Below are 14,000 nucleotides of genomic sequence, written 5' to 3' on the forward strand. Positions count from 1 at the left end.
AATATACGAAATCAAACCCTAAAATCTAATTAGAGGAAGATTATGATAGAGAAGATCTTCAGTCCTCACCTCCGATCTTCTGAAATTGTATTTCCCCCGAAAATTTCTATTTTGAAGAACAAACTGTATATATGGTTAAGGGTACGATTGGAATTATCAGATCTGTTAAAAACTAAATTTAACTAATTTGAATTGAAATGGGGTTTTTGTTCCATTTTCAATGGATACGGTTTTCATTTGGCCCAAATAATATGGATGGTGTTTGTGTAACTCTAAGAGTATCACCCTGGTTTTTTAGAGCTTAATATGAATTAAAAAAGAAAAAGAAAAAGAAATCTTACTTCTCCGAACTTCATACATACATACACCCCCGTTTGAAGGAAAAAACCCCAAACTAGAGGTGGCAACGGGCCGAGTTAGGGTCAACCCGTGGCGGGTTAGGCGGGTTCCGGGTTGTCCTATATCAGCCCTTACCCGACCAGTTTATTCATACGGTTTCACTATCTAAAACCCTAGCCCATTACGGGTTAACCCGCGGGTTGCCGGGTCAGACCTAGGAAATTAGGTGCAACTAGTTTGAGCTATTTTAATTGCCAAAAAAATTAAGAATTTCACGAGGATCGAACCTCGCACGTACCGATTAGATGTACAACATAACAACCACTGCGCTACAACTTAGTTGTTGGTGTTATATTTACAAATCTCAAGGATATGAGTGAATCCGTAATTTAAAATGTAGATTTAATTAGATAAATCTTCATGAATTTGATGGATGGTTGAGTGGATTGGGAGGAATTAGATCCAATATGTTTTTATTTAGTATTACAAGCCATAACAGTGACGATTTCCAAGATGTACTACAGTATTGACGGGTTGGCGGGTCAACCCGCGGGTTATGCGGGTCAGACCGTTTGATGGGTGGGTCCTAAAAGCTCAATCCTAACTCGGCCCTAGTAACCAACAAGCCGGGTTAGGGTCGGGTTTAGACGGGTCGGGTTAGGTCCAACCCGCGGGTTGTGACCCTAATTGCCAGGTATATTATGAAGCCTCTCCCGAAGAAGCCCTAAAGCAACTGGTAGAAGAAACCCTAAAATGGATTTGGAGGAATTTTCAGAAGCTTTAGATTTTTTGGATTCTGCTAAAGATGATGGAGCTGCAATTCATCTATACTCTAGAAGACCTAATTCTCATGGAGGTCATCTTCTACCAAGAACTTTTCAGCCCCTCTCTAATCGAAACCAGAAGTTCAACAGACATCTTCGCCCTTCACCGTTAGAGGTACTCAAAGTTTGTTCAATTTTGATGTTTAAGGATGGAATTGATTTGAATTTGGTGAATAAAGTATGGAAAAAGAAAATTGGGTGAATTTTTTTTTGATGAATAAAGTTAGGGTTTTAGTTCATTTTTTCAAATTTTACTCTGGTTCAGCTGGAATTTTGTGAATTTGGTGAAATTTTTGATGAGTAAAGTTAGGGTTTTGGTTTAATTTATCATAATCTACTCCAGTTCAGCTGGATTTGGATTTATTTCCTTACTCTGGATTATAATGTCGTGATATTTTGTTCTGTTCATAATTTGTGAATTTAGAAGTGGGAAGACAAGGAAGATATGATCATTCCCAATTCTGCTACAACTGCTAATCGTCAAAGTCTCACTTGTAAAACTAAAACCACCGACAAGAGAGACCGTGCTACTGTTGAACAGGTTAAGGATTTCATCTGTTTCATGTAATTCTTCTGTTTTGCTTTGTTTTCCCATAATGAAATTTATTATTCGCTATTCAAAATAACCTGACACTCATATGTCTGATTAACTCTATCAACGTTCAAATGTCCTGAAGATTAACTTTACTATGTTTCAACTATCATTGTTAAACAGGAAACAAATATATCCTGAAGGTTAACTTTGCTATTTCTGCTTAACTCTTTCAGCCTATATCAGATCTAACGTTTTGTTTGGATTTGTTTAAATTAACAGGATATTGATCCAAGAACTCGTATGGTGTTGTTCAAAATGCTGAATCGTGGTATATTTGATGACATAAATGGCTGCATTTCTACTGGGAAAGAAGTAGGTGTCATTTACTATCAACTACCACACATTTCTTTTTTCTAATATTCTCAATGAAGTTCTTCTCCTTGTAAAGCAATTCGTGATCCCTTTTATTGACAGGCCAATGTTTATCATGCGACAAAAGATGATGGACAAGAATTTGCAGTAAAGGTCTATAAAACTTCAGTTCCAGGATTCAAGTAAGTCCACTCATCTTTTCAGCTTGGTTTCACTTAATCATGAGTCCTGTGCCACAATCGATTTTAATCGACCAACCAAAAGAAAAATAAAAAATTCTTGGGCCTAAAAATGTCGTAAACTGAAGATATTTGTTCGAATTTTGAAGTAAAGTTTAATTGATTATTATTATTTGTTTACTAAACTGCAACTTTTCGTGATTTATGGAAGAGTGATAAGAAATTTATGATGATGATGTGATCTTTTACATTGCCACTTCAGGGATGGGGATCGTTATATACAAGGGGATTATTGTTTTCGGCGTGGATACTTGAAGCACAATCCCAGGCAAACGCCTAAGAGTTGGGCAGAAAATGAAATGAGGAACCTTATGAGGTAAAGCTCACTAAATTTTTGCTGTGATATGGTTGTTGGACAGAGGCACTTTTTATAGCCTACAAAAAATGATGTGTAGTTGGTTTTCCTGTGCCTTAGACTTGAAATATTAGTTATAAACTTGATCTCTTGAGAATCGTAATTGTGAGGCCTAATATTGCATGCTTAATAGGGAAAAGAAAATCTTGTCTTAGTAAATGTGAAAATGTGATCGCAGTTCAGAATTTGTGATGCTACTTGTTAAAGCTCTCTATTTTCTGAATCCAGGCTAAAGGCAGCAGGGATCAGGTGCCCAACTCCAATATTTTTGAGGCTTCATGTTTTGGTTATGGAATTTATAGGTATGATTTCTTATTCTTAAATTCCCCGTGAGTTAATATCTGATTGAAGTCCTTGAGGGGTAACCTTTCTTCCATCCACTTTGTTAAGTTGAAGTGTCAAATGCATATGATTCTCGTCTCCTCGAACGGTTTTAGTGTTTCTGGAGATTTAATTTGAAGAAATTAATTTACAGGAAAATCAGGGAGGGCTGCTCCTTGTCTCAAGGATGCAAATCTATCTGAAGACAAGATGGGTGAATGCTATGTACAGGTGCATCAACATCCTTGGAAATTGTAGAAAGAATATTGCTCTTCAGAGTACAACAGCAGACATAATTGACTGTGTTTCACTGTTTTTGTTGCTATCTTATTGCCACCAGAGATGATGTAAAATTAAGTTTGTATTCTTTATGAATGATCAGTTGATTATGGTGATGCGAAATTTATACCAAAAGTGCAACCTGGTGCATGGAGACTTGAGCGAGTATAGTATACTCTATTACGAGGTGAGTCCAATACCCTATGTTCCATTGATCTTTTTTTTTAAAAAATTCTTGATCATCAAGCAACTTTTTGTGATTTCTCTGCAGGATATATACTTGTAGAGAGAAAGCAAAGAAATGTAATGATCTGAAGAACCAGGGAAAAAGTATCATTTTAGAGATCTTCATAGGTCCCCTTATCATTAAAAATTGTCCCCCCTCTTTGTTTTATCTATATGGTCCAGTCCTATCCATTATAACAAGCTGCTGCTTCCAGAAAATGAAATGCAGGAAGATTTTTAATAGGAACAGTCTTGATGTAGTACAAGTCTTCTCAACTTGTAGCAGAGATAACTCACAATGTGTAAAAATAGCTAATAAAATGGAAAGGAGAAAGAGATAGATATTCACTTACACTTTTTTTAACCTTCAGAGAGATCCTTCTTCCAGGGTACAGATTTTTCAGAGACCCTGCAAAACAGTAGATTTGCTGGTAAAAGGTTATTTGATGGTAAGTAAGAGTCATCCATTTCAAATTTCTCAAAAAATCAAAAGAAAAAGTAGCCAATCTAAACAGGATCTGGTGTTTGGTCCATAGATATGGTGGGGCGGCTAACTGGAATAACAGTAACGTAAATAATCCATAACAGGTAGTGTACAACAATAACAACTCGGTTGCTGGATATAGAATAAAACTTGTCAATAATACAACACAGTTCTCTGCATGTCGCATTTGCTGAACCCAGAGACTCGTGGACAAGGCTCCACAAGCTTTGAGAGTTCACTATCCTATTGTTGTCCATGGCAGTAGAATGGCTCAAAATCTCTACTTTGTTGATCACCACCTGCATTTTCAATGTACTCTCCGTCGTGTCTGATTGTGTCAGCATCACTGTAGACGAGACCGCAAGATACTGATAAAGTATCGTGTCCATCTGTTTGCTACCTCAGCCTCTTGCTCTGCCATTAAAGCTCCTTTCTGCAAGATGTTAGATACGGAAAAAAATGAGCCTCAGAAAAGGGAAGCCCTTGGTGGTTCTGATGATAATCAAACAAAATATTAGATTGTATAAAAGGAAAGAAATGAGTTCCGAAACTGGTACTAATGATGGATCCAAAGATAATCAAACACGCATTAAATTGTTCGCGTTGGGGACAGGACCTAGAGAAACTATGAAAATAGCCTTCTATTCCATTGGCCAGGACCAAATAGGGATAAGTTTTGGACCAAGGTCTTTTCAATTCAGTTTCCACCATCTCTGTGGTCCTAGCATTTGATGGTTCACAAAAAAAAGGAAAAGTAAAGGAACAAAGCATGCAAGTACGAAAGAAGGTTAACCTCACAAGTCTCAAAAATATTTAGCATCTTCTTTTGCACAACTCTTCCTTTGTGTCATGCAGGTTTAATCTTAGAGTGAAAGGCTTTCCTTTCATGGACCTTCCTTCCTAAAGTGCAATTATGTTCTTGAAAAGCTATTTTATTTGTTTTAAGGGGGGACATGCGTCTTCGGAAACGAATCATATTAAGATGACTAGGAGGAGTGGGTTACAATAGAATGCTAAACAAATTGTAGAAAGATTTGTTGGGGTATTATGAAGAGATTGTATATCCACCTTAATCCTTTGGACAACCAGACTTGGGAACTATATTGGAAGGATGATCCTCGGTCAGACCTTACATTGGAAATTGGGTATGCTAACTGTGTACCATGATAAGAACTCATTCAACTAGCTAATGGGAGATGAACACACAAACAAATTGAATACAATGAAATGATATTGCAGAAGTAACATTCGCAAACATTTCTACGCTCAGTTGTCATTGCAAATTAAAGCTAGCAATCCTGTATCTATGAAACAATGATAGGATACGAGTGTCAGGGCAGATACTGTTTGAGGTGTTGGACACGTTGAGTTAAACATAGCCCAAACATGGATACAACCATAAACATCTCATGTGCAAGTGCAAGTGCTGGCTGAAGTGTCCAAAAGTGTTGAACACGGCGTGTTTCATACACAAGCAAATCTAGAAAGTGAAGTCCTACTCACATAGATATTTCCAGATTATGTATTTGACGCAGAAAAAAGACCAACCTGCAACGAAAACCAATTCGTATAGGTATATGCATTGCCCAACATGATAAGCCGCAGAACACAAATATGTTACCGACACAGCACATTTTCTTCAGACTTTCAAAAGTTTCTATCTCAAGCACCACAGAGTGATATCTCTAATTCCTCTATTCTCTTCGCCAAGTCATGCTCCCCACAGTTCTTTAGTCCATCAGTAACCATATCGAAATTCTGTGTTCGGGGTGCCAAATTCAACTCTGTCATCTCAATCAAATAATTTGCAGCCTCAAAGAACCTCCCTCCCCTTGCACACATTTTAATCAACATAGTATAAACAGGCCTGTTCGGTGGATGCCCTTGAACTTTCATATCATTGAAAAAACTAAATGCATCATCAAACTGCCCATTCCTAAAAAGTGCTTTAATAATTGGCGCATACAGACTCGGAAATGGCTTATGTCCATCCTCAATCGAACAATGCAAGAGCCTAAAAGCTTCATCCAGTTTACCCAGCTTCGAAGCAGCAGGAATCATAGTCTTATAAGTTGTAATATCAGGAGTAAGCCCTAACTTACAAACATCCCGAAGAAGTTCAATAGAGAACTCAATCTCACCAGAATTACAAATAGCTTCTAATAAAGAATTAAAAGTCGATATATCAGGCAAATACCCTTCTTTAGTCATTTTTCTCACCAACCCTTTTGCCGATTCTAGATATCCCGCGTTAAGTAAACCATCAATTAAAAGATCACGACCTCTAACAGGTGGATTAAAACCCTTTCTACTCATTTCCTCTAAAAATTGTTGAGCTTCTTTAAGTTTACCAGATGAACACCAACCGTTAACAAGAATCGAATACGTCTTCTTATCAGGAACACCCCCTTTTCTAATCAATCTCCTAATCAAAGCATAAGCACCTTGGAAATTCTTAACTTCACATAAAGCAAATAACAAGGAATTATAAACTTGAGTTGTTTGTTCACAATTAAAATCCTTCATCCGATTAAAAACCTCGACAGCTCGATCAGTTAAACCATGCCTACCATAAGATTCAATAATCATAGAAAAAGTTTCAGGTGTTAAGCAAAATTCTTGTTTTTTCATTTGTTCAGCAACTTTCCACATTGTATCCCAGTTTCTAGTCCTTCCTAAAGTTTTAATAAGTTCTTCATACTCTAATGTGGTTGGTTCATATTTAGATTGATTTCTTGCCCAATTAAAAAACCTAAATGATTCAATACCTGATTTATTGCAACTTCGGAGAACTCTAAAAACAAGTTCTGATGTTACATTGATTTGCATCCTTTGTAAAGTTCTCTCTAAGAAGAAATCACGACGAACTATGTTGGATATATGATGAATTGCAGCGAAATAATCATCATTTGAAACCCCTCCACCTCTGCTGCTGGTGTTGCTTTCGTTTTCGACATTGTTAAGGTGTTTAAGTTTAGTAGTTAGGGTTTGGAGTGATCGGAAAGTAATGGGTTTGGATATTGAGATTCGAAAATTAGGGTTTTGTTGGGATTTACGGGATAGACGAAGAAGGAGAAGAGCAGTAGAGAGGAACATTTGAGTTTTGGTAGAGAATCTTCGAATCAGTGTAAACCAGAACCAAATGAGTGTAGTGAAATAATAGGGGTTTGACCCGTTTCGAGGGTTAGGGTTAACCCGCTCACCAGACCATGCTCTCTTTGATTAAGAGTAACATGTCCCTTTCCAAATTACGACCTCCATTTCTGGAGAAGAGGTACTATCACTTTTTTATTTTTTACTATCACTTTTTTATTTTAATCTAAAAATATGTCAAATTGAAACAGTGATAGTAGCTCTTTCCAGAAACAGAGAGAGTATAACTTATCTGCATATGCTTTATTACATCTGAATATTGAATAACATGTTTGTCTTTTCCAAAATATAACTCATTTGAATCCGACTCATTATATCCGATTATTGAACATTGGGTTTTTCTTTTTTTTTTTCAAAACCAGATATGTGTTAGAAAAGTTAGCTATAAAGTAATATTTAACTCAAATATTTTTCAGTCACATATACGATGAGAGTCAAACCTCGAGTCAGACATCTAAATGATGATGCATAAACAAACGATTTGACATGTGACTCATGGTGAATCAGATTTAGGTATCGAGTCGGATTCATTGACTTATTAAAAACGAAATCGAGTCAGATTAAAAAAACCAGGTACAAGTCTAGGAAAATCAAAAACATATTTCATCGACACGCCTCAACGAGTTCCCACTTCTAGCGTTATCTATAAAAAAGGCTTATGAGAGTTTTTATAATATTCCCACTAGTGAGTATATAACAAATACTTGGACCCATAAAATCCACACATAAACATCTAACCATAATGTTCTTTTTTTCCCAAGAGAAACAAGGCAAAATTAAATAAGAGTAGCCGTCATCGAAGGAACAAATTAGATTAAGAGAGTTACAAGAGAAAAGAAAGATGATTGTACCAACAACATCTCAATTACATACCAAGGTATTCAAAGAGTCTCAGAGAGTAATCTTCGAATAAATTGAAGATCTTAAGAAATTAACATTCAAGTTGGGAGAACTGGTATAAGCTAAAGATCCATATGTCAACCATCCGTTAAAGAAGAATTTTAAAGTGTGTGCTTGAATTGTTATTCAAAAACATCTTCCGACTGAAATTCCTATGTTGACTAGAGGAAGGTTGTAGCATTCCTTATATAATTGAGATAGTTTTGTTATTCGTGTCGTATCATTGATCACAAATAAATACTTTCACTAAGGTGAAACCAATGATAGTTCATCAAGCTTAAGATTCCAGTCAATCTCCGTCTCATAGGAGTCCAACTGTCTCAAGATAGATGCCACCACAACCAGTTCATGTCTCATCTAAGTCGGAATCTGTGGATGCTCTAGCCAACCCACCTACTGCGCAATCTGTCAATGATGTTGTTATAGTAGAGGATGTCTTTGTTTAATTCTCAATAGATAAAGGGAAGGTTGTTGTTTTCCAGGACACATCTTCACCAAATACTGATAGTTCCATTTACAGAAAACTCAATAAAGGTCCTTTCACCAACATATCACCAGCTTTGAAAATCATTGAAGTTGTCCCTATTCAAAATCATGTTGTTACTAGTGTAGAGAATGGTCTTCTTGTCATTCATAATCTCATACCTCCAACACCTACCCCATCTGAATCTCAAGAATCTAATCACTCTCTTGATTAAACTACCTCTACTTAACGGTTGAAGACAACAACTCTGCCATATCGTCTCTCTCCTCTATCAAGACGCGCTCTTTAATCTTAAGAGAAAAATCAATCCCCGTGTTGATTCTAGAAAAAGAACCCGCGCTGATATATATTGGCAAGTATTATTGTTACTCTACCAGAAAGTCAGGTTTCTCCAGAACCTGACTACAACACGCTTTTCCCACCAATCACATATCTTGAGAGCCTTCTATCAATTATTGTGCCTAACGACCACTCTCATCAACTTGTCAACCCTTATGGTCATTTTCTTGCACCAGATGGTTAATCTTTGGAAGACCATAATATCCATAATAAGTCTCTCCACAAGGCTGCCACTCTAGTTTTGAAAGCAATACAAGGAAGTCAAGCAGGTGGTGACACTTTTGGTTCTCAGCCTAATGGTAGTGTTGATCATAACAATATCAGGTAACTCCTCCTCATAATCTTTACATAGCTGTTAATTCTTCCACTTCCAATGTTATTAGTCCTCTTTTAAATCCTGTAAAGAATATCAATATGTTTTGCTAGAATGTTAGAGGTTTAGGGAAAAAATCCGCAAATAAAAAACTGAGTATTCTCCTAGAGAACTTAAGCACAAACACTGTTTTTATTTCTGAAACCAAAATGAAAAATAATACTGCTGCCAGAAGTTGGAAAATCTAGGTTTTCCATATGCCTTTAACGATCCTTATATTGGTAGAAGTGGTAGTCTGGTTCTAGCTTGGAAACAGGAATTGGATATCAACATCATCTCATGTTTTACCACCAATGACATTGTTCATTCTCTCTGCCACATATATTTTATATATGGTGAAATAAACCAAACACTTAGGATGATTTTGGGCTAGTCGGACCTGCTTTCTTCGTAGGAGATTTTAACTCCCTTTTAGGTCCTGAAGATAAAATTGGTGGTGTTGAACTTGATGATAATGAATTTTTGAACCTTCAGACTTTTTATTTTGTCTTATAATTGCATGATCCTAGCTTCTCGGGCCTTTTATTTGGTCAAGTATGCAGAATGGAACTGATTTGATTCTTGAAAGACTTGATAGATGCTTAATAAATCAAAATGTTGCAGTTCTGTTCCCAAACTTTGTGTGAATGATCTCCCTAGGGATTCTTCTTATCATTGTCCCATGCATATAGGTTTTAACTTTGATGGTAACTATATGCTTAAGGCTTTCCATTTCATGGCCATGTGGATAACAAATTTAACTTGTAGAGACATTATGGCTAACACCTGGTTTATTCATGTGGTTTGTTCCCCTGCTTATAAACATATAAACTCTTTTGGTAATATTCAAACCAATATATCTACCATTAGAGAGGATCTAAAGAAATTCAGACTACTGATCCTTTTAACGCCATGAATATCTCTAGAATTAAAGCTAAACTTAACTATTTGTATTCTTTAGAAGAGGTCTACTGGAAATACAAGTCCAGAGAGGTTTGGCTTTTTGAAGATTGGGTCACTTTCTATAAAAGGGAAAAAAATGCCATCAGTTGGATAAAAATAAATCTTTTGAGAAATGCTTACAAATAGAAGTAGTATTGGTACCTCATTTGTTGACAATTTCAAAAACCTTTACTCTTCTAATCCCCAAAATTTTCAAGAAGAAGTCCCGAATGATCTTCCCTATGAATTCTCTTTGGATGATAACAATATCTTAAATATTCTTTTATCCCCTGAAGAGATAGAACATGCTGCTTTTCAGAAATGGAGAAATAAAGCCCATGACCAGATGGGTTCACAGTCTTTTTTACTAAAAACACTAGGATATTGTTGATGGCGACACTTGAATATTGCTGGTGGCTCTGTCATTGGTGAAAACCTGCTTTAGAACTGGCCATTTGGCCAATTTCCTTAACCATACCAACATTTCTCTCATCCCTATGGCAGAGGTTGTTTCCCAATATAGACTTATTGGGTTATTTAACTGTACTTATACAATCATATACAAAACTCTTGCTAATAGACTAAAACCTCTCACGGATGGTTGATCCCTCAAAACCAAAGTGCTTTTGTGCATAAGAGAAGCATTTCTGATAATATTCTCCTTGTTAATGAGGTTTTTTTTTTACAGTGAACCATTATCATCAGAAGGAACGGATAGCAGCCATCAAACTTGACATGTCCAAAGCCTATGATAAGCTTGAATGGAAATTTCTTGAGAAATTTCTCAGGAAAATGGGTCTATGTGAACACTTGATGTACCTGATTATCCAATGTCTGGCTAATATCTCTTATTCTATTCTACTTAATGGAGTCCCAACTAACATGATTAAACCTGAAAGAGGACTTAAACAAGGAGACTCTATGTCCCCTTACCTTTATATTATTTGTTCTGAATCTTTGTTTGCTTCTATTGATATAATTACTAGGCTTTGATTAGTTCAAGAAATTAAGGTTTGCAGAAATGCCACCCATATTACTCATTTGTTATTTGTTGATGATTATTTATTGTTTTCTAAGGATAGTACTGTCCTGATTTTACAACTATTAGAGATTATCTTCATAAGTATTGTTTTGCTTCTGGTTAGGAAATTAATTTTGATAATTCTATGATTCTTTTGAGTAAGGTTTTATTTCCCTAGTTAACTCAACAACTTTCTACTGTCGTTAGTTTCAACTATCTTGGCATAGGTGAGAAAATTTTGGGTACCCCTATTAGTTTTCAAAAGTCCACAATCCAAACTCATATGAGAGTATCCTGCAATCCGTTGATGCTAGAATTACTTCCTGGTTCCATAAACTCTTGTCTCAAGATGTCAAAACCTATCAACTCAAACATGTTGGCCAAGACATTCCTATTTATCAAATGACTGTTTTTTTTTTAATTCCTAAAGATCTCTTTAGGAAAATGGATTTCCACCTTTGTAAATTTTGGTGGGGGAAAACTCTTGACCTCAAACATAGAAAACTTCACTTACTTGGCTGGGACACTCTTTGCTTCCTCAAAGTGAAGGTGGTCTAGTTAATTTCAGAATTGTTGAGCTAAACAATCTTGATATGGTAGCTAGGAATATTTGGAAACTCGTTGAAAATCCTAACTCACTATTATGCATCGTTCTTAAATCTAGATACTTCCCTAATACTGATTTTTTTGAATACCGTATACCCTTTTACTTTCTTTTGGACTTGAAGATTTCTCCATACCAGTAAGGAGCTCATAAAATATTTCTGTTAGACCACTGCTCGGTCGAACTCGCATGCGTTGCTATCTCAAGCATGTTTGTCAATGTTAGTGATCAAAACTATAAGTCTTGATATCTAGTCTACTTATAGATGTTTCGGACTAGGACATAGATTGTGTAGTTGAGCCTTAGACTTCACGACGTTCATCATTTGAAGACGAAGAACTACTAAGGAGAGCTTGTGAAACTTCATCAACAAAAGGTATGTGGAGACTGAAACTCATCTATCACTCGGAAAGTCTATTTCTACTATGAAAAAGCGGGGGTCTAACAACACCACCCAATATTTCAATTATCAATCTGTATGGACTAACTCCGAAACACTTACTAGAGAATCAACTAGACAGTCAGATTCAATCTAGATAAAAGTATCTCAAGGAGTTAATATCTCTCTCTTGTTTTGATTCACTCAAGCTAATAAAAATCAGCGAGTCTATAATCAAACACAAGGAATAACTTGGACGGTACCAAAGACCAATGTCCAAGGATCAATCAACAACCAAATGTCGGATTTCCAATTGATTGATTCAAACGCACAACCTGTATTATTTCAATTATATAAACAAATATAATGCGGAAATAGAAATAACACAGACACCAAAATTTTGTTAATGAGGAAACCGCAAATGTAGAAAAACCTCAGAACCTAGTCCAGATTGAATACACACTGTATTAAGCTGCTACAGACACTAGCCTACTCCAAGCTAACTTCGGACTGGACTATAGTTAAACCCCAATCAGTCTCTCACTGATCCAAGGTACAATTGTACTCCCTACGCCTCTGATCCCAGAAGGATACTGCGCACTTGATTCCCTTAGCTGATCTCACCCACAACTAAGAGTTTCTACGACCCAAAATCGCAGGCTTTAACAATAAACAAACCTGTCTCACACAGACAAGTCTATCAAAGGTTCAATCCGTTTCCCAAAGAAAAACTCTAAAAAATTTTGTTTCGTCTTTTGATAATAATCAAGGTGAACAGGAACCAATTGATAATCCGGTCATATATTCCCGAAGAACAACCTAGATTAATCAATAACCTCACAACAATCTTAATCGTATAGTAGAGAAACAAGATGTCGTTGGATCACAAACGATGAGACGAAGGTGTTTGTGATTACTTTTTATATCTTGCCTATCAGAGAACTCTCACGATAGAAGTCTGCGAAACAATGATTCTTCCAGCATGATTGGCTTCTTATCTCCACCGAAACCATCAAGATTGATATATCTATTGCTACAGTTATCAAAATCAATGTTTTCACATAGAAGACCGATACTTGATTTCCTATCTTCATCAGAATCATAGATCTCAGACATCTCATCAAGTGTTACAGCAAGACCTTTGTTCCCAGTGTATTTTCTACGATTTGCGCACTCGTTTTTAAAATGACCAAAACGTTTACACTTAAAGTACTGTGGCATATCCTCGTCATCAGCCTTGTCAGCATCTCTGTTTTTAGGAGGGACACGATTGTGAGGTTTATCTGACGACCTAGGTTTGTCTCTTGAAAACCGTTTACTTCTCTTCAATAGAAGATCCCTAAACTGTCTTGTGATCATGGAGACTGATTTGTCAAGATCTTCATCCGAAAAATCATCCTCAGAGACATAAACACTTTTACTCTTATCAAGTAATTTAGAGTTCTTTTGTGCTTTAAAGGCAACATCCTTTCTGATTTTGGATGTATGCTCATGATCAAAGATCTTTATCTTTCCAACCAATGTATTTCTGGAAAGATTATCAAGGTTATTTACCTCAACGATGGCACGCTTCTTAGTCTCTTATCTAGATGGCAGCAATCTGGGAATTTTAATCACAATGTCCTTTTCAGGAATAGTCTTACGCAATGCAAATGATGCATTAACAATCTCAGACACTTTGTGATTAAACTCATCAAACGTATCTTCATCTTCCATACGAAGTTTCTCCCAATCGGAATTTAGGTTTTGAAGCCTAGCTTCTTTTTCACTAGAGTTACATTCGAATACTGTTTCTAATATATCCCAAGTATTTTTAGACTGAGTGCAATTAGACACATGGTGCTGAAGATTTT

The 14,000-nt window shown here is 36.2% G+C and overlaps 2 protein-coding genes across 4 annotated transcripts; one reads left to right on the plus strand and one right to left on the minus strand.

Annotated features, from left to right (window-relative positions):
* The first annotated feature begins 1,053 nt into the window (after nt 1-1,053).
* LOC113296613 (serine/threonine-protein kinase rio1-like) lies at nt 1,054-3,847 on the plus strand. Its single transcript, XM_026544915.1, has 9 exons — nt 1,054-1,278; nt 1,588-1,704; nt 1,978-2,070; nt 2,173-2,252; nt 2,512-2,625; nt 2,893-2,966; nt 3,140-3,216; nt 3,368-3,451; nt 3,536-3,847. Exons 1-9 carry the CDS (start codon nt 1,093-1,095, stop codon nt 3,548-3,550), a joined length of 840 nt encoding a protein of 279 aa, XP_026400700.1. The 5' UTR covers nt 1,054-1,092; the 3' UTR covers nt 3,551-3,847.
* LOC113296611 (pentatricopeptide repeat-containing protein At5g18390, mitochondrial-like) lies at nt 3,777-7,085 on the minus strand. 3 transcript variants are annotated; one of them, XM_026544914.1, is made up of 3 exons: nt 5,522-7,085; nt 4,273-4,406; nt 3,777-3,898 (listed from the first exon to the last, which is right to left on the minus strand). In XM_026544914.1, the coding sequence occupies exon 1, from the start codon at nt 7,067-7,069 to the stop codon at nt 5,636-5,638; it is 1,434 nt and encodes a 477-aa protein (XP_026400699.1). In that variant the 5' UTR covers nt 7,070-7,085; the 3' UTR covers nt 3,777-3,898; nt 4,273-4,406; nt 5,522-5,635. The 3 variants fall into 3 exon arrangements, with proteins under 3 accessions (XP_026400699.1, XP_026400697.1, XP_026400698.1); XM_026544912.1 differs by lacking the exon at nt 3,777-3,898 and having other exon boundaries at nt 4,050-4,406; XM_026544913.1 differs by lacking the exon at nt 3,777-3,898 and having other exon boundaries at nt 4,050-4,406; nt 5,477-7,085.
* Between the last annotated feature and the right edge of the window lie 6,915 nt (nt 7,086-14,000).

The sequence above is a fragment of the Papaver somniferum genome, chromosome 7 (genome assembly GCF_003573695.1).
Source record: "Papaver somniferum cultivar HN1 chromosome 7, ASM357369v1, whole genome shotgun sequence".
In the NCBI taxonomy this organism is placed as follows: Eukaryota; Viridiplantae; Streptophyta; class Magnoliopsida; order Ranunculales; family Papaveraceae; genus Papaver; species Papaver somniferum.